The sequence below is a fragment of the Bison bison genome, unplaced genomic scaffold, assembly GCF_000754665.1.
Source record: "Bison bison bison isolate TAMUID 2011002044 unplaced genomic scaffold, Bison_UMD1.0 scf7180017864458, whole genome shotgun sequence".
Classification (NCBI taxonomy): domain Eukaryota; kingdom Metazoa; phylum Chordata; class Mammalia; order Artiodactyla; family Bovidae; genus Bison; species Bison bison.
In genome coordinates this window covers 6,396,722-6,417,638 of record NW_011495020.1, presented here as the reverse complement: position 1 = coordinate 6,417,638, position 20,917 = coordinate 6,396,722, and the positions used below count along the sequence as shown (strand labels likewise).

General features: G+C 40.8%; 1 protein-coding gene across 2 annotated transcripts in view; it reads left to right on the top strand.

Moving 5' to 3' along the window:
* Positions 1-20,917, top strand: part of KIT (v-kit Hardy-Zuckerman 4 feline sarcoma viral oncogene homolog) — an 87,073-nt gene that overhangs the window by 63,002 nt on the left and 3,154 nt on the right. Inside the window, exons 8-20 of one of the 2 annotated variants that reach the window (XM_010859689.1) lie at positions 7,654-7,768; positions 9,452-9,645; positions 10,846-10,952; positions 11,043-11,169; positions 11,443-11,547; positions 11,632-11,742; positions 13,082-13,232; positions 15,167-15,258; positions 15,714-15,841; positions 16,857-16,979; positions 19,882-19,993; positions 20,107-20,206; positions 20,553-20,658. In XM_010859689.1, the coding sequence (XP_010857991.1) occupies positions 7,654-7,768; positions 9,452-9,645; positions 10,846-10,952; positions 11,043-11,169; positions 11,443-11,547; positions 11,632-11,742; positions 13,082-13,232; positions 15,167-15,258; positions 15,714-15,841; positions 16,857-16,979; positions 19,882-19,993; positions 20,107-20,206; positions 20,553-20,658 (1,571 nt within the window). The remainder of the gene's footprint in view (positions 1-7,653; positions 7,769-9,451; positions 9,646-10,845; positions 10,953-11,042; positions 11,170-11,442; positions 11,548-11,631; positions 11,743-13,081; positions 13,233-15,166; positions 15,259-15,713; positions 15,842-16,856; positions 16,980-19,881; positions 19,994-20,106; positions 20,207-20,552; positions 20,659-20,917) is intronic. The other variant, XM_010859690.1, reaches the window with a different exon arrangement.

Genomic DNA, 20,917 nt, shown 5'->3' with positions numbered 1-20,917 from the left:
TATGCCAAAGCCTTTGACTGTGTGGATCACAATAAACTGTGGAAAATTCTGAAAGAGGTGGGAATACCAGACCACCTGATCTGCCTCTTGAGAAATTTGTATGCCGGTCAGGAAGTACCAGTTAGAACTGAACATGGAACAACAGACTGCTTCCACATAGGAAAAGGAGTTCGTCAAGGCTGTATATTGTCACCCTGTTTATTTAACTTATATGCAGAGTACATCATGAGAAACGCTGGACTGGAAGAAGCACAAGCTGGAATCAAGATTGCCAGGAGAAGTATCAATAACCTCAGATATGCAGATGACACCACCCTTATGGCAGAAAGTGAAGAGGAACTCAAAAGCCTCTTGATGAAAGTGAAAGAGGAGAGTGAAAAAGTTGGCGTAAAGCTCAACATTCAGAAAACGAAGATCATGGCATCCAGTTCCATCACTTCATGGGAAATAGATGGGGAAACAGTGGAAACAGTGTCAGACTTTATTTTTCTGGGCTCCAAAATCACTGCAGATGGTGACTGCAGCCATGAAATTAAAAGACGCTTACTCCTTGGAAGGAACGTTATGACCAACCTAGATAGCATATTCAAAAGCAGAGGCATTACTTTGCCAACAAAGGTTCGTCTAGTCAAGGCTATGGTTTTTCCTGTGGTCATGTATGGATGTGAGAGTTGAACTGTGAAGAAGGCTGAGTGCCGAAGAATTGATGCTTTTGAACTGTGGTGTTGGAGAAGACTCTTGAGAATCCCTGCAAGGAGACTGCAAGGAGATCCAACCAGTCCATTGTGAAGGAAATCAGCCCTGGGATTTCTTTGGAAGGAATGATGCTAAAGCTGAAACTCCAGTACTTTGGCCACCTCATGTGAAGAGTTGACTCACTGGAAAAGACTCTGATGCTGGGAGGGATTGGGGGCAAGAGGAGAAGGGGACGACAGAGGATGAGATGGCTAGATGGCATCACTAACTCTGGACGTGAGTCTCAGTGAACTCTGGAGTTGGTGATGGACAGGGAGGCCTGGCGTGCTGCGATTCATGGGGTTGCAAAGAGTCGGACAGGACTGAGCAACTGATCTGATCTGATCTGATTCAATCACTGAACTGATTGGAGAACAGGATAACCTATCTAGATCGTTAGGCCCTTTGTTGGTATGATCTGGCCATTATTTCATGTTTATGGTGCGAAAGCAGGAGAAGAGGTTTGTAACTGCCTACTTCAGTATTCCTGGGCCTTCCCTGATGGCTCACACAGTAAAGAATCTACCTGCAATGCAGGAGACCAGGTTCATTCCCTAGGTCTGGAATATCTCCTGGAGAAGGGAATGGCCACCCACTTCAGTATGCTTGCCTAGAGAATTCCATGAATCTGGTGGGCTACAGTCCATGGGGTCAGAGTCTGACCCGACTGAGACACTTCACTTTTTCATTTTCAAACTTCAGCTAGAATTGACCCAGGCCCTGGGACATACTTTTCTAAAAATAGCCTGAGTAGTCGCTTTCATGTGAGTGGAACTGCTGCTCTGTGGAAATTTCCTTTCCAATTGAGCCCCATGTGTTTTAACATCAAATTAGTCCCCTTCGGTTACAGATGTATACACGGTCACCTATAATGTATAGTGGAAATTTAAATTAATCCAAGAATAGGTATGTAATTTTTCAACGGGCATTGTGTTAACCCTTCTCTTCCACTTCTAAATTAATGTGGCAAAATGAATCCACTACTTATACAGAGTAGAAAAATAGCACCTTATCACATGTCTGCACTCCTAGGCAGCAAGCTGGACTGCGTTGTAACATGTGTACACATCCCCGCACCCCAACCCCTGGGTCACTGGTGATGGTGCTCTTGTAAATTGAGCACAGTGATTCTGGCTGAGAAAGGCTTTCTCCAAGTAGTTTCATCATTTTTTGTAAAGCTAACTTCTAGGATAGGGAGATCTTTTTGATGGCTGTTTAGAATAAGGATTGACAAACTGTAGCCTTCTGGCCAGATTTTACAAGTATCCTGTTTGTGAATGGCTCATAATCTAAGAATTTTTTTTTATTTCTTTGGTATGGGTGGGAAGTAGGAATGATTTTAAAAAACAAGATTTGTGAGATGTGAAAAAGTCAAATTTCAGTGTGTGTGAATAAAATTTTAGTGGAACACAGCCTTGCACATTTGCATACATGTCTGTGGCTACATTTGTGGCAGAATTGAGTGTATGTAAGAGAGACTCATAACCCCTAAAATGTAGAATATTTAGTTTCACCTTTCACATCAAAAGTTTGCATAATTTTTATTTAGGACATCACTTTATTAGGAGAATGATTTTTTTTAATGATGGACATTCCGCAAAACATAACTCGATGCAGAAGACTGTAGTTGGAAGTTTTGTTTAGTTGGTTAAATGAATTTCTGTTAAAGTACTCACACACCAGTTTGTAGATGTCTTTAAGAAAGTATAAAACAAAATGTAATTTCTTTCATTTTTTTAATTGAAATATGGTTGATATAGAGTGTTTTGTTAGTTTCTGGTGTACAGCAAAGTGTTTCGGTTCTGTGTGTGAGTGTGTGTATATATTCTTTTTCATATTCTTTTCCATTATGATTTATTGCAGGATACTGAATATAATTCCCTATGCTATACAGTAGGATCTTGTAGTTTATTTTGTATATATTAGTATCCAAAATGTACCTTCAAAATATCTGTTCTGGAGATTTTTTTTTAAGTATAATACTCCTTTTATAGGTAAAAGTTAACCGGAGTTTTTAAATACTTTTTTAGTTGATTTAAATTCCTATATTATAATGATATTATGGCAGGAATGTGGATTTGACACAGATCCAAATTAGGATAGTGACAAATTGCTACAAAGCATCGCTGTCTTGCTGTTAAATATCATCAGACCTGCAATTGTAAAAACAAATTCGTCCTTGTGGTTCCTTTTCATTTAGTCTTTTGTTATATGGGCACTTGGGCTTCCCAGGTGGTTCAGTGGTAAAGAATCCACCTGCCAATGCAGGAGATACAGGTTCAATCCCTGGGTCAGAAAGATCCCCTGGAGAGGGAAATGGCAACCCACTCCAATATTCTTGCCTGGAAAATCCCATGGACAGAGGAGCCTGGCAGGCTACAGTCCCTGGTGTTGCAGAGTTGGACACACGCATGTTCACACACACACACACACACACACACACGGACACACACACACACACACACACGGACACTAAAGTCTGAGTTCTTTGCTGATTAGAGAGTGTAGGCAGATGTGTGTTTGTAGCAAGAGTTTGGTGGAGTCAGTCAGGGTAAGCCAAAAACTATGCTCATCTCTTTCGCACCAGTTACTTGTATACCTCCTCCCACCCCCAGCCCCCCAGCTCCTATTATCTGTGCTGTATTTTTTAAAATTCAACTTGTTCTTGCCTTCCTTACGGACCTGATGGTGGTGAAAAGGAATTTTTTTTAAGATCATATATCTGTGGGATAAATCAGCAAATGGTTGGGGTTTTTAATTGCATGAGCACTAAATTCTCAGAAGAGTTACAAGCACTCTGAAATCTGCCTACAAGCTGATCAGTGTTGTCGGAGATGCCAGATGACTCAGGTCCACAGTGCTTTGAAAGGAGACAAGGCTATTTTTTTATCTCTACAGGAAATACATAACTTATACACCTCTTAGGCTTATCTAAACCTCCAACTTGGGAGGATTTAGGGAATGTGTCATTTGGTATACTGCTGATTGCAGAATATCTAAGAAAACACAGCTCAGATTTAACCTGGTGAATTGCAGGGAGTTATGTATCTTTAAAAGCAAAATGTATATTTAATGACTTAGACGGTGCGTTGAGGCACTTACAAAATGCAGATGAGCCCAGATTTTCATTTTTAGGAATCAGAATTATACCTAGCTCATTCTTTATGCATTAAACATGTTCTTGTGCAACTTGCCACGTATAGCCCAAGCTGTACTCGTGTAATTTAGCCCTTTCAGAATGAAGTCTCTTGTCACCAGCATTAGGGACAGGGCTGGAATTAGGATGAGGCAAGAGAGATGCCTAGGGTGCAGAATTTAAGGAGGTGCTCACTCTTGGTGTCTACCTGAATCTGCAGGGCCTGGAGGATGAGAGCCTTCTTAAATTCCTCACCTTCGGTGTTTTTCTTGCCACATCCTTGTCTTGGCCCTGATGGGGTCCCTTGAAGATTCTCTAAAATAACCCCATTCTGGGTCAGATTCTCAAATTACTTAATCTTGGGGGAAGTGAGGTGGGCCAGGAATGTGCTTTTTAACCTCATCTCTCTGTGCTTCAAATGCACCTTGAGGTTTGAGCGGCCCTCTGAGCCTGGTTGGCCAGCTTACGAGCCAACAGGACAAAAGCTGCTTGGCTTGCCTCAGGTTATAGTTGGGATAGTAGCTTAAAAATGTGCCTGATTAACCAGCACACAGGAACAAGTAGGCCAGCCGGACCACACTGTTTGCCAGCCCTGGCCATTGTATAACTGCTACCAGGTGTCACACTGGAAGGCTTGGATCTTAGGGCACTTGTAACCAAAGGTAAATGTAGTTGATTATGTAATTTTCAGCTGTTCCAATTTTTAAATTAAAAATGTTTTATAAGTTTATTATTAGCTGTGCTCATTATAAAAAAAAATTAGAAAATAAGTCAGAAGAATGAAACAGATATTGATGTATAACTCTACTACCCAGATATAACAACTATAAACATAATGCACCCTTTCAGCCCCCTCTTTTTTTTCCTACTGAGTAATAGTTAATTCCACTAAAAATCCAGCATGTAGCATTAGGAACAATGAATGACAAGAAGAAGGTTGTTATGAGGAAATCTGTCTTATATCCAGTTGTCTCTGCTATCTGTGTGTGGACCTTCTCTCCTCGTTAATCTCAGTATGGAAGAAAAAAATCCACACGGCCAGGTTTATGTGTGGATTTCTTATCTCGTGGCCCACTATTGCAAAATGGTGTAACAGGAAAGTCACCATAGGCTGTTATTCCAGGTCCCTGCTTGTGACACTAATTGAATTCCTTTGGAATTTGAAGGACTTGTTTCTTTGGGAGGACTTAATAATTAACAGCTCTTACTGTGTGTCTGCCATAGGTCAGACTCTGCTAGGAGTCAGAAGTACAATCGGTAAGACATGGTCCTTGCCCTTGAGAACAGTCGGATGGAGGCAGACCAGGATATTATAGAAGTGCGTCAGGTGCTCTGAAGTGCTTCGGGAGTAGGGAAGCGAGACCAACCAACTTGGCTTTGGAGAGTTGAGGATGGCTAGGAAAAGGAGATGACACTTGAATTGAGTCCAGAGAGACCTGCCGTATGGCGCCTGCCGTCTTCAGCAAATAGCATTCTCCTAAAGTTCCACTATTTTCTGTGTTATGTCCTACTTTTCAGCCTGGTCACACAGTTGCCCATGATAATTAAATGAAACTTGCCAGATGGATACTTTCGCAAGACGATGGCTTGTCTTCTTGCTCTATTTGTGAAAGCTGGCGTTGGATCCAAACTCTCAAGGATGCCCCTACCTTGAGATTGCTTTTGGAGTGTTGCTCTTTTGTGTGTATTAGCCAAATGGCCTGCCCGTCAGCAGGGCCAGGTTGAATGACAGGTGGGTGTGCCATGCATGCAGACACTTTGATCCCTGCCAAGCCATTTTGCCTGCAAGGAGATGAGGTGCTGAGAGGTTGTTCTACAAAGATGTCATTTATCAGCGTTACCTTCCTTCGAAGAAATTAGTTTCTGACCTGTTGGCCTTTTCCTCTGACCAAATATATTTATTTTTTCTATCAGTTGCAATGTAATCAATGTCAAATTCCCAGTTCTTCGGGTTAAAACACATACATGTTATCATGCTGTCTTAAGCAGTTTCTCTTCAATATCTAATATCTTTAGATATTGAAGAGAATATTTAGAATGACCAATACAGTTAACTTAATTGGTACCAAACTTGATTAACCTAGGAAGGTGGGTACTCTAAGGAGAAAAAATAATAAATGAGTAATAAATTAGTAATTAATACTTTTTATAAAATATTTAAAAAATTTATTTACTGGCTCTTCTGGGTCTTAGTCAAGGCATGTAGGATCTTCAGTTGCAGCATGTGGGATCTAGTTCCCTGACCAAAGATCAAACCCAGGCCCCCTGCACTGGGACATGGAGTCCTAGTCACTGAAGCACCAGGGAAGTCCCATTAATTAATGCTTTTACTGTTTGATTTCTGTGAATCATTCTGGATTCTTTGTCAAGAATCATTTCATTTCATTGTCACAACATCACTATGAAGAATTCCTGTTGTTACTATTGTTATTCCCATTGGCTACCCGGAGACTTGGTGGAGAGCAGAGATCCACCAAGAGCCAGAGCTTGGGTACAGTTCTGTCTACCACACGCATGGCCACCCGTAGCTCTGTGCACAGGCTTGGGGTCGGCACCTGCGATGCTGTACCAGGGATGCGGGATGAGCTCATCACCGTCCCTGCCATCAGATGCTTCCAGTGTGGTTTACTCATTCTCAGAGGGTTCGAATCCTTCAAGTGTATTACCAGTAGAACAGCTGAATGTAAGTTCTTTTTCTGTTCACTAATCTCAAGAATTTGCAGGGTACCTTTGATTGAATATCAGTTGATTATTATAGTTACACAGAAATGTCAAATGAGAGCATTCCTGCTGATACAGTTTACTTTTTCAGTGATTGTACTCAGGTTTAGACATATGTATGAGTAAAACTCTTGGGCTGGTTTCCTCTTCTAATTTTCTATTCCTATTTTGCATTTGAAATAAAAGTTGGGAGTTAAAAGCCCATATTGTGTTTTACTCTGATGTTTTGGCTTCTCTTTAAAGGGGTGATTCAGCTCCTTGTCTGCACCATCCCTTCCACCCCCATCAAAAAAAGGAGGGGGGACATTTCCGAGGGGGGGGATCTTCTCTTTTCCCATAACCCCTCCTAATTTCTTCTAGTTCCTGCAATAACTTGACATTCCAATGAGATCCTGATGGCAGGAATACTTTAATAAACAGTGTTGTTGTTAAGTCACATCTGACTCTTGGCAACCTCATGGACTGCAGCACATCAGGCTTCCCTGTCCCTCACTATCTCCTGGGGTTTGTCCAAGTTCATGTCCATTGAATCGGTGATGCCATTCATCCATCCATCTCATCCTCTGCCACCCTTTTCTCCTCCTGCCCTCAATCTTTCCCAGCATCAGGGTATATTCGAATGAGTCAGCTTTTCACATCAGGTGGCCCAGAGTATTGGAGCTTCAGCATCTTCACCTGTTAGACAGTTGGGAACCCTGGAATCCTGATTAGAACCCATCTTTCAGGTTCCCCATCCCTGGGGACAGAAACCTTGCCAGGTGGTCCTGCAACCTCAGTCATCCCTGAGGCAGGGAGAGCTCAGAGACCCCCACATCCACAGGATGAACAGTCCACACGGGGGCTGGGTAGCTCTAACCGGGAAAGCCTTTTTCTTGGTCAAACCTTCACATCCGCCTACCTGTACCTTCCATTCTCTGGTTCACATTCTCCCCTTTGAGCAACATGTTCCCTCAGGGTCCCCTTAAGCTTTGAGAAAGTTTTTAAAAATTCAGAAATTGTGGAGGGAGCCTTGGTGAGGTTTTCCAGCAGTCTGACATACAGCCACTTCTCTCTTCCTCCAGCAAAACCAGAAATCCTGACGCATGACAGGCTGGTGAATGGCATGCTACAGTGCGTGGCCGCAGGGTTCCCGGAGCCAACCATCGATTGGTACTTTTGTCCAGGAACTGAGCAGAGGTGAGATGATTATTTTGGCTACCACTTAATACTCATCAGGAAAAGACTGCAATTCAGTTGAATTTCAAATATGTTTTCAAAGTATTTTTTTTAAACTTTGTTTTGATTAATTTTTTTCTATCTATGTGGCTTTTTAGAGAGCATAATTGCTCTATTTTTCTTGGTAGACATTAATTTTGTTTGCTGAAACATGATTACTGAACGACGTCTTTATTTTGGTGGTTATCTTTTGGATTTATCATGCAATTTCCAGCCTGCAGGTAGATAAAGCAATTTCCCAGGACAGAGTAATTAGATTTCCAATATATACACAGGAGGTAATATGTGTGGGAAATGTGACTGTAGTTATCATGAAAAAAATTACCTCAGAAGTTAATTGCCAAGTTACCAAAAAAGTAATGATCGCACAATTACCATACATATGGTGCTGGGGAGCTACATGTTTTAAAAAGGTTTTCTCCTTGATGAGGTGCTCAGCCCCTGAGTGGAGCGCATCTGGAATTGTACTTCCTCTCTTTCACAATCCACACTTAAGCCTTAAATTGTCCTTTCGCATTACCTGAAGATGAAAATGGGGTCAGCTTCACTGTTTTTATCCATCAAATGCTATTTTACGCTCAGGCTTTAAAGCCCAGTGTAACATCACAATTGAGTAGTCACAATAATAATAGAAATTTTATTTTTCACAGAATAGCTCTTTAAAAAAAAAAAATAAACAGCAAGTTGGAGAGGTTACATAAGACTGTTGTTTTCAGCTGGGTTTTAGTTGAGGGTTTACTTTGGGGGGAAGGAGAGAGGTTCAAGACCCCTGGAAAGTTTGCCCACAGGGGACACAGCCCCAGGAGTTGTAGACATTCGCTGAGAAAATGTTTATGGAATACCAACTGTATGCTGGACATGGGTCTAGTGAACAAAACACACCTGAGTCCCATTAGTGAGTTTATATTCTAGTGAGTAGAGATGGATAGAAGACTGACAACTACCATATGCAGGTGTTACAAGCTAAGGGAGAAAGCCAGGTATGGGAACAAAATTGCTAGGCATGTGCGGGGGATAATTTAAAATACAGTCATCTGAGTCTGGTTCCTGATGATCTTTGCCACCTGGAGTTCATTCAACCCAGCAGGCACTATCTCCATCTCCCTCCATGGCACTTCGAGCCAAAGCACCCTCACTTCCGGGGTGTGGGGGTGGCCCTGTCTTCATCCTTATAGACTTTATTGCTTTCCTCCTCCGCCGTCTTCCTTTTCAACCCTGCATACATCTGTTCACAATTACTCTATTTATAAATGGCTGCTGTGCAGGAATGGGAGCCAGCCGTCTTACTGAATTCATCTCTGATCCTTTCAGTAACCCTCCAAGATGGGTATTACTACCCCAATTTTACAGCTGTAGGAACTGAGTCTTGGAGACTTTTAAGTACTACTCACAAGTCAACAGAGTAGGTGTTTGAGTCCGGATTTCAAACCCACATCTCACCTCAAAACCTCTTCTCTTCCTCCTCTTCCAAGTGCTTTTCTTGCTCTCAGTGCCACAGACATGTTCATTTGTCATCACACTTCCACTTGTAAAAGGGAGTATCTGATTATGAATCTCTGACTTGGTTTTAAAAGTATGCCGTATCCGATGCCTTCAGTTGATTTTCTCTGAGAGTAAGTCTGGGCCGCTGTTTCTCCCACCTAGGTGTTCTGTTCCCGTTGGGCCAGTGGATGTACAGATCCAAAACTCATCTGTCTCACCATTTGGAAAACTAGTGGTTTATAGCACCATTGATGACAGCACATTCAAACACAATGGGACGGTGGAGTGCAGGGCTTATAACGATGTGGGCAAGAGTTCTGCCTCTTTTAACTTTGCATTTAAAGGTAACAGCAAAGGTATATTTCTTTTTAATCCAATTTAAGGGGATGTTTAGACTCTGCCTGCCATGTCAATCATGACTTTTAAGTCCATTCCATCACTGGCATGTCATTTCCGGTAATATCTACATTACGCATGTGATTGTCATCAAATGTACTAAGTTTCATTCTGTGCTAGTTTGTTAATAAAGTGTGTGCAGTAACCATGCACTTTATGTGTTATATGTATTATGTGTGTGCACATATGTATATATGTGTGTATGCATGTGCATGTGTGTATATATATAAAATTGTGTATTTCCAACTGTTTCCATTAGAAAAGGGTAGAGAAATAAAATAGGGGAAGTAGATTTACCTTATACCCAAACAGAATCGGAATTAAGGACAATTAAAAAATATAAATTCAATTAAAAATTATTTAAATTGTTACTTAAAATCAGCTATTTTAACACATCACCAGATACCATGTTAGAAAGTTAACATTAACTTTTGTGAAATCGTGTTAATGAGCTATTTTCTTTTAACATCTTTAAAATCTGATTCATGAATGACTAGCTCTCCCAACATAAGTTAAATGATCCTGTAGACAAATTGATGAATTGGTATGAAGTTGGAAGACAAAAGAACTCGGTGCATACATTCGTAGGGTTCGGTTTGTGTTTTCTTCAGTTGGCAAAGACGAGTGCCAAAAAGTGGTATTTGTTCAGTATTTGAGTGATAAGGGGAAGAGTCTTATATTGTTCTTCATCATGGATGTTTTTTTTCCAGGCAGGGCAATGAAAAGAACACTTTAAAAAATGTTTTTCTCAGTTGTGAAAGACACTCAATGCTCCATGTAGAAAATTTGGGAAATACAGGAAAGCATAAAGAATAAAGTAATAAAACATCCATAAAGGAAACATCTTAAAGTTCAAGGCAGGAATCTGAAGTGCAAAGTTCACTCAGATGTCACTTTTTACTGAAAAACTGCCTAACGTTATTCTTGTGCTGTGGAAATCTCAGCTTCTTTCCCACAGTTTTCTGGTTGAAAGTGCTTATGTTAAAAGATCCTTAGAGTAAAATAATAGCCAAGGCAGGGAGCTCAGATGCACCTGGTTTGACTCCTACTGTGATGGGCGGTAGGTAGTGCGGGAGGTGGGTGAGTTGGAGGTTAGAGGTGTTGTGTGATGATCTGATGCAGCTAATAGGTTGTGATTCCACATCCCTCTTTGATTTTAGAACAAATCCATGCTCACACCCTGTTCACGCCGTTGCTGATTGGTTTTGTGATCGCAGCTGGTTTAATGTGTATCTTCGTGATGATTCTTACATACAAATATTTGCAGGTAACCATTTATTTGTCCTCTCCCTCAAATGCTGTAATGGTGAACCATTAACCATTAAAAGATGACTCCTTTCCCTTTCTCCCTCCACAGAAACCCATGTATGAAGTACAGTGGAAAGTTGTCGAGGAGATAAATGGAAACAATTATGTTTACATAGACCCAACACAACTTCCTTATGATCACAAATGGGAGTTTCCCAGGAACAGGCTGAGTTTTGGTCAGTATACTACAGGGGTTTTCCATGACACCGTTTTGTTTTCACATCGCATTGCCTTTAGGGAATCCCAATAACTTTCTTTATTTTATTTCACTTGAAACAATAAGGTTTTTTTCTGTGATTTCACTGCCTTTGGTAGATTTGGCATCAAGTACACTTTAGGGAAGTGTATCTTGACACATTTGTCCCTAATTCCTTTATTGGTTTTGAAATGACACAAATGTTTCTTCAGTTCCACCACCACCACTTATTCCCTTGTCTTCCTTCCTACAGGGAAAACCCTGGGTGCTGGTGCCTTCGGGAAAGTTGTTGAGGCCACCGCTTATGGCTTAATTAAATCAGATGCAGCCATGACTGTTGCTGTCAAGATGCTCAAACGTAAGTTCCTGCAGGCTGTTATGGGTGCTCACCGTCAGTGTCCCAGATTTGCTTTTTGCTAAAATAAGATGTTTTTAATTTTAGCAAGCGCCCATTTAACAGAACGAGAAGCCCTAATGTCTGAACTCAAAGTCTTGAGTTACCTCGGTAATCATATGAATATTGTGAATCTTCTGGGAGCGTGCACCATTGGAGGTAAGGCTGTGGCCAACCTGCCTCTTGTAATTGGTCAAATTATCAAAAGGCGGGAGATTTTGATACGATTTTTGACAATGCTTGATTATAAGCTCCTTGCAGGATTTTGACCCAAATGGTTAACCTCTTGCTGGATTTCCCCCGACCCCCTGAATGTTAAGAATGTATATTTTCATGTATATAAGAATATATGGGGCTTCTCTGGTGGCTCAGATGATAAAGAATCTGCCTGCAATGCAGGAGACCCAGGTTCATGTGTCTTGTTCTTAAGAATTACATTTTGTGTTTATCATCATGGGGTAGAACACCCAGGACATACCTAGTTACTGTCGTGTATGTCACACCAGCATTGACCTCTTGAATATCTTGAGAATGTCTCATCTCCTCCAGAAAGCTTTTCTTTTATCTTGCAAGCTTTTATATAGGCTGGATGACTCTTTAGCCACTAAAGAGTTAATGTTCATCTGCATGCTATCATTAAAAATAGGCCTCCAAGCCTACCAGCCCTCAAATCTACACCAAATGAGCAAAGACTTCACTTTGATAAAATAAGAAATTTCCAGTTTTGAAGCATTCATTAGTCCTCCCATCAAGGCTTTCTACGATGTTTCCAGAAAACATTTTGGTCTAAAGGAACAAAGATGTGTTAAAATGAGCCATTCCTCAAGATCTGGAGAGATCCACGGTCAAGTTGACAGCTTTCTGTAATTTCTTAAAACAGCCCCCATAAATGTTGCTTCACCGACATCATGAATTGTTTATGAGAGATTTTTGCCCGAGTTAATTAGTTGTCTGTTAAATAACTTCAGAGCTATAGTTTTTTAGGCTTTTACAACAGGGAAAGAAAACAAATTCAACTGATAGAGCCCCAAACACACGTGATGGCCCTGCTTTTCAGGGTTTCTCCCACCTTCCAGTCTCAGCTGGTGGTTCCGATGGTTGCTTTTCCTATTATGCTGCCATTTGTGCTTATGCTCATCATCATTTCCATAATGACATTACAAAAGGCGTGAAGCCCCCTCTGTAAACAGAAGTGAATCAGAGGACTCACGTAGGAAGCTTGATAACTAATGATGAAAGCTGTAACTCCTGTCTAAAACCAGCAGTCACAACTGACCCCTAATCAGGCAGAAATTCAGGTTACAAAGGTTGTTTAGTTTTACTCCACAGAATCCCGCGTTCTGCTAAGCCATGTTCATAGATAGGATTGTACTCGTACTCGGTAGGCTTAACATTGACCCTGAATGTGAATGGCTGTGATTGCCACTGAGTATTTTTATGGAAGACTGGGTGGTCTGTATATCTTACCTCCCTCTAACTTTCTCTTAAATGCTCATAGGGCCCACCCTGGTCATTACAGAATATTGTTGCTATGGTGATCTTCTGAATTTTTTGAGAAGAAAACGTGATTCATTTATTTGCTCAAAGCAGGAAGATCACGCCGAAGTGGCGCTTTATAAGAACCTTCTTCATTCAAAGGAGTCTTCCTGGTAAGACTGATTTACATAAATAGCTGTTGATAGGCAGTTCATGGGGTCATAAGGGTTTGCAATCAAGGCTGATTCTTTAAAAAAGTGAACTGAGGTACTTTGAGGTGCAAAATCAGAATTATTAAATCATTTGAATGTGATTAACGGTTTAGAAAGTTCAAACTGTTTTTACAGATTCAGATAGTCTTGAACTTAAGTTTTTGTTGATTTTTATAAATGTATCTTTAGTGTTTTTCTGAACTTTAGTTCTCTTTAGCTGAATGAATTCTGTACCTGTTTCTCTTAGAATGGTTCTTTCCTGTGTGTCGTTCTCTTTATACTGTTGAGCCAGGGTCCTGTATGATTTCTGTACCTGTTTCTCTTACCGTGGTTCTTTCCTGTGTGTCGTTCTCGTTATACTGTACAATAGTGTCCTGTATGCATCTTTAGGGTGAGAGACTGTTTATAGGGAACATGGGAAAGGCTGCCAAGCTGTCACAGTGAATTCCTTTAACAGAATGGCAGAGAGCTCCAAGCAGCTCTCTGTACCGAGGTTTCTCACCATCTACCTCCGAATTATTTCTGTATTCCTTGCCCTCTTTTTCCTTAACTTAGGTTATCAAGAGGCACAACTACTGTAGCACATTTTTAAAAATTCTGCACCTTATTTTCATCTCTTTTATCCTTGATACCATTCTGAATTTGAATATGTCAAGAGTTTCAAGTTCCTTTAAGAAGAATTGGTGTAGTTTACAATCAGAATAGAATGCTCTGCCATCTTTTGCCTTTTCTTTCTTTTAAGATCCACCATTTAAGATTTTCTAGATTTATGCAGCCCGACAGAATCATAGTCATCATGCCTAATCCCTTATACATTTTATCTCTGCAGTTGTGTGATGGGTTTCCTCTTTCCTTTTTATTTACCATATCCCCTGTATTTTGAGAAGGCAAGACTTTGTCTCCTGAACTTAACCCCAGGCCCTGAAGGAGACCTCAGTAAATATGGTTGATGGGTGATTACCTCTTAAAGGGTTTTTCTGTACCTCTGGCTGAAGTTTTAAACCCTAGATGAAGCTTTTTATTTTTTTTCGATCCTGTAAACTTTGAGTGGTGTCGAGGGGCAGTAAAATACAATGTAAACCAAGCCACCTTTGGTCGTTTCTCTAGCACATATGCTCTTTATGTGAATGAATGAACCACTTCGCCTTATTTCTAAACCTTGGCCTCACATATATTTTTTGATTTTCTGAAATAATGGCCTAAATAGTTCAATCCTATGTAGTGTTTTTTGTGCTTTGGGATCCCATATGGGATTGGAACCACCAGCACGCTCTGAAGGAGATTGTTGTCATGGTGTTTCTATGCTAATCAGAAGCAGGAAGTACTAGAAATCTTGAAGACTCTCCAGCCAAATGTTACAGATTCAAGAGGTCCAGATGGTTCAGAAAATCATCCAAATTATTGGTGTTTATCTGAACCAAACTTGGTTTTTTTAAACTATCTTCCATCAGTCGCTATATGTTAACGATCCCTGTCTTCCCCCACTAATAACACATCTCAGGAGCTCTGGTTCTTTGTCTCTTTCTTGTCTCTTTCATCTTATCTCTCTTGAGGCTAATTTAGAGAGTTTGAAGTGATGTGGGATAATGGTTTTGGTTCTCTGTTTCTCATTAAATCCCTGGTGTAGAGAGATAGGACATTTCTAACCAGAGTCCCCTCTACAGTTGAATACAAAAAAAGGCCATCTAATTCCTAGGGATTGGACCCAAATGTTGAATATTAAAAACTCATATCTTACTGAATAAGATTTTCTTCATTTAAACTTGGCAATACTTTCTTTAAATAAATCAGCCTCTTATGTAAAAAAGGGAGTGGAGAGATAGCCTGCCTCTCACATGCTCCCCCATCTCCCATTTTATTTACTCGTGATTTGATGGACGTTTCATTTCTCCCAGCAATGATAGTACTAATGAGTACATGGACATGAAACCTGGAGTTTCTTATGTTGTACCAACCAAGGCAGACAAGAGGAGATCTGCAAGAATAGGTAGGTACCTATCAAACAATAAGAACAACCTCACTGACTCAGAGTTTCTCATATCACCATGGAATCTAACATTCCTGGTAGTAACCGGTTCTTCTTTACAATAGGCTCAGGGTAAGCAGGTATTTGGAGTCAGAGCCTGTGTTACTGTATCTGAGCATCTTGTTGCATATATGATAACATATGAATATCAAAATACATCAGATACATATAAAAAAATATGAGACTTTTGTGTTCATCCACCATTCTTCTTCCTTAAAGATTTTGTAACTTAGCCCAGGATTGGGAATATTAACTTTGTGATTCAGCACCTTCCTGTCCTTAACACTGGGGAGAGGATTTGCCTGCAAGTTCACATCAGTTCCCTGATTACCAGCCCTTGGTGGTGTTGTCACTGTCTTTTACTCTCCTTGTCTTTAAGATTTTAATTGCTAAGAAAATCCTTCTTCTCCTAACAGGTTCATACATAGAAAGAGACGTGACTCCTGCTATCATGGAAGATGATGAGCTGGCCCTGGACCTGGAGGACTTGCTGAGCTTTTCTTACCAGGTGGCAAAAGGCATGGCGTTCCTTGCCTCAAAGAATGTAAGTGGGGGTGATTCTCAGAAGGGTCCTGTCCCTGCCCCCACCACCCCCAAGGAGTATTTAGAGCCATAGTTAGAATGCAGAGTGTCGCTTGAAGTGTGGTAACCAAAAGCAGAGGAAATATAGTTTCTTCATGTTCCAACTGCTGTCTCTGAAATTCCTGTTCTCATAAGTTTTAAAGTGCAAGCCTGTCTAAATGAGCTTTCTATGAATATATTTTTTATATGCAATGAATTCATTTAGAATTTGGCTTTTAGGATGTAGGAGCTGCTCTTAGAAAATAAAGAGGTAGTTATTTTATCAGCCAAAGGAAAGGGTATCTCTTGTAGTTGCAGTGCTTGATGAAGCATATACTTGAGCCTTTTTGAAGATAGACTTCAAATATTGCATGTATGGTTTACCAAGTGCTGGGGAAGTAAGGAATCGAGAGAGAGTAATAAACATTTGATCAAAAGGTTGAGGATAGGAAGAGAATGAAGGAACCAAAACAAGAAAGATGGTCTCTAGAAGGGTGAGAGGAATTTCTTAGGAAACCAGGCTAACAGAATAGGATGAGGTTACAGATCCTACCCTTAAGTGTCATTGGTGACATTTCTGAACAATTACCAAACTAAAAGAGGATATAGGATGGCTGAAATAAAGAGCCTCTTCCCTTTGTCCTTTGAGGGGGTCAAATTCAAGTTGTAGACATTTTAGAAACTCTTTTTAAAAGGACATATTCAAAGAGAAGCATGTAAAAGGAAAGCAGTCCTAAGGGGGGGGGAAAGCATTTATTCAAGTTGGTTTTGAAAGCAATTATAGTAATTAAAGTCCTAACAATGTAAAACACAAATTGAACACCATTCAGAGCGCCATCTAGATATTTATTTTTGGGGCACCGAATGGTTTAAATGTAAAGCAAAGCTACTGGCTCTGTATAACGAAAGCAGCATTCTAGCATTCAATATAGCTTCCACTGTTTAAAAAGTTTAAAATAAATTTAAATGGTTTTCTTTGTCTCCTACTCTTCTAATAGTGTATTCATAGAGACTTGGCAGCCAGAAATATCCTCCTTACTCATGGTCGAATCACAAAGATTTGTGATTTTGGTCTAGCCAGAGACATCAAGAATGATTCTAATTATGTGGTCAAAGGAAACGTGAGTACTCACTCTCTCTTGACAGTCCAACAAAAGATTTTCGTTTCAATTTTTAAAAAATATTGTCTTTTTATGATTTTCATAATGCAAATCCTACCTTTGCGATATCATGCATTTTAGCAGTCAAATTAAATATACTTTAGCAAAATTCCAATAATAGAATTCCTAATTCTAATTGTGTAATTATGGGGCATGTGAAAGAAACAGAAATAGCCTTAATTTTCATTATAGCTGGAGAATAGCAATGAACTCGATTTTGTTCAAGTGAAACAAATGTGGACCTGAAGGTCACAGCAGGAGAATTTTATTTTGAGATTGAGAGGCTATATGAAAAAGATTAAAATCTAAGATAATGTTCAGAATTAGGTATATAGAATATTGGATCTTATAATCAAGAGAGCCTCTTAAAGACGTTCATAAGGAATAATTGGCTTATGGAACATAGTGATTTTATTTCAAAGTGCTTTATTTCATTGCCAATTTTCATTGTTATCATCAGGGCAACCCCTTGGCATTAGAATGCAGTGTCTTCACATTTTAAAAGTTGGGGAAACTAAAAGCACAGTGTATTTTGTGATATTTGTCTGAGATGACACGGATCAGTAGAGGCTGAAACCAGAGCCTATGATTCCCAGAGCAATATCCCATTAGTATGGGAAGCCAGTAGTCCTGAACATATATATTTCTCCATCTATTTTCCCAGGCTCATAGCTCCAGTCCAGAGCTATTCCTAGAGGTAGCTATTTGTGTGCCTACACATAATGTAATATTTCCTTCTCCATCACTAAGGCGTCTCTGTGGGTGGGCTGTACTAGACTTGGTTTTTGTAGAAATGTTGCTGGGTTTACTTTCTGATGACAGCATGCGTTTCTATAATAATAACTCACTAAGGCTAGGAGTGTTAATAACACCAAGTCCCCACCATCCTGGTGCACTACTGGAAGGAAGAATGAAAGGTGGTTCTCTATCCAGGCCTTTGAATATTGACAAAAGGCTAATGGGTTCCGGGCCCAGTCTTGCTGAGTTTGAACCTGGTTCTGTCATTTGGTGGGTGTGTCGTATTTGGTAAAGATGACCCCAGCACCTCTGATTTCAAGACACCTTTTATTAATAGATCTCAAGTTAAGAGCCCCTATAAGAACTTGAGCACAAAATCTGGGAGGGGATACTGGAAAGCATTTATATTTTTTTCCTACTGACTAAAATAACTTTAAGACCAGAAAAAAATTGTCTTCCCAGTTTTGGGTCCTAAATGGATTATGGGAAGGGTTGATTTAGCTTTCTGTGGTAAATTAAGATCCAAGAATCCAGAAATGTCTCTAAGAGGAATAGTCACAGAAAGTTTGGCTGGATGTTAGCGGAAGGAGTTCAGGATGTGAAGTTCAACTGTTGAATTTAAACTCTGAATCTGCCACTCACCACCCTGAAATAGTCATAGTCAGCATAAGCCACTACTGTCTTATCAAGTGGTTGGTTGTACAGGATAGTTTTTCAGATCCTAGTGAATCAGCCATACTGAACTAAGCACTGGTACCCACATTATCTCATTTAACCCACAAGACAACTCATGGAATTTGAGGTACAATTTTTGCTTTATGGAAGAATATCCTGAGGCTTCTATTACAGATGTATGTGATGTTCCCAGTGTGTTAGTGAGGGATAATTGTGGCTGTATTTGACAGAACACCCAAGAGGAAAGTAAAATAAGGATAGGAGTTGCTGGCCAGGCCTGGTATGGAGGTTCTATACCAGGGAGCAAATTCCTCAACCTTTCCATTTTACACCATTCCTGGTGTGGCCCTTAGCTTCATGGTCCAAGATGCCTCAAGAAAGCCAGCCAACAGATCCAGCAGGCAAGACAATGGAGGAAGAGATGAGAAGGAGAAGGCCACAGGACACATGCTAACTTCATATTAAGGAAGTTTTCCAAAAGCTGTCATATAATACTCAGTGGCAAAACCGAGCCACGTGGCTGCACACAGCTATGAAGGAGCTGGGCAATGTAGTCCTTACCCTGGGAGGCCACGTTTCTATTAAGGGATAAGGGTAACTAACCTTCTTTGGTAACTAACCTCTGTGTTACACAAGGCCAGTGGTGGAGCCCAGGTTAGAACCCAAGTATCTGTCTCTGACAACTGTGCTTGTAACCACCAGGCTGTACAGACTCAGTGACCCCCATCTTGAAAATGAAGATAGTATTGGGGCTTCCCTGGTGGCTCAGACGGTAAAGAATCTGCCTGCAGTACAGGAGACCAAGGTTCGATCCCTGGGTAGGGAACATCCCCTGGAGAAGGAAATGGCAACCCACTCCAGAAGATAGTATACAGTTGACCATTGCACAAGGCAGGGGTGAATCTCAGTATAAATGAAAGCCAGAACTCCATATCCATGGTTCCTCCACGTCCTTGGATTCGACCAAGCATGGATCGTGTAGCATTTATTATTGAAAAATATTCGTGTATAAGTGGACCCATGCAGTTCAGACCCTCATTGTTCAGGGGTCAGCTGTACTGGTGATCCACTTATTTCAGAGGTAGTCAGAAAAAAAGTAAAAATTCATAATTCACAAGAGTTCCTTGCTGGTCCCATGGTTAGGATTCTGGGCTTTCACTGACAAGGCCTGGGTTCAGTCCCTGGTCAGGGCACTGAGGTCCTGCCCACTGCTTGGCACGCATACCCTATTCCACCCCACAAAAGAAAAACCACCCCAAACTAAAAAAACCACACATAACATAATTCTCAGAGGCAATCAGGGTCCTCTGAGGTCATATGGGTAGAAGGTCTTTGTGAGATGCCCATCAAGTTCTCACCCCACCTCTCTATAGGAATATTTTCTATTCAGGTTTTGATTTTTTTTAGCTTTGTGATTAACATTGTTGGATCTTTTGTGCTTCCATTGCAGGCTCGACTCCCTGTGAAGTGGATGGCACCAGAGAGTATTTTCAACTGTGTGTACACATTTGAAAGTGATGTCTGGTCCTATGGGATTTTTCTGTGGGAGCTGTTCTCTTTAGGTAAAGTGAGCCTTGCCAAAGGCACCTTAATCACACTCAGCATCTTCTTTAAGGTGCTACCAGTGCTCTCCTTGCTGATTGTCATGCTGATTTGCAAACTGTTTGTGCCTCAGGAAGCAGCCCCTACCCTGGAATGCCAGTCGATTCTAAGTTCTACAAGATGATCAAGGAAGGTTTCCGAATGCTCAGCCCCGAGCATGCACCTGCGGAAATGTAAGGGCCCAGATGTCCTTCCTTCAGATAACATTTCCTCTTTTGTTTTCCTTTTTTAAAAACAGAAACTCGTATATTGAGGGTTTTCACTAAGCATAGCTTAAAATGTCATTTGGTTCCTTGTTATGACATCTTGGGCAAATGTTATTTCGGTCGCTGAGTTTCATAAAACTCGCTACCACATAGAGTTTAGGCAGAGTCTCAGTACACACAGTTTTATTTATACCCGTGTCATTGAATATGTCCAGTTGTGTAACCCTGGAATTATGTTCAAAATTGTTGAATGGCATATACCTGCAGATCAGTTAAGGGCATTGAGGAGTGATAACTGGCCCTGGTCTTGCAGGTATGACATCATGAAGACCTGCTGGGATGCTGATCCCTTGAAAAGGCCAACATTTAAGCAGATTGTGCAGCTGATTGAGAAGCAGATCTCAGAGAGCACCAATCATGTGAGTATACTCCAGTCAGGCACAGGACCTCCATTCTCTTGGTTCCAAAGCATGTCCTCCTTCTCAGGTTCTGGGGGTGAGGACTAAGCTACCCACCCTTTCTCTCCTTTGCTTGGGCTATAAATTGAGTAGGAAAGTGAAGCAATGGAAGCAAGTTCTTTTTGCCTAGCCCCCTACTCTGAGCCAAGGGATATGAAATGAAGAGGCGAAAGAGTAGAGGGCTTGACACTCAGAAGTGTGGGCATAGAAGTTTCCATAA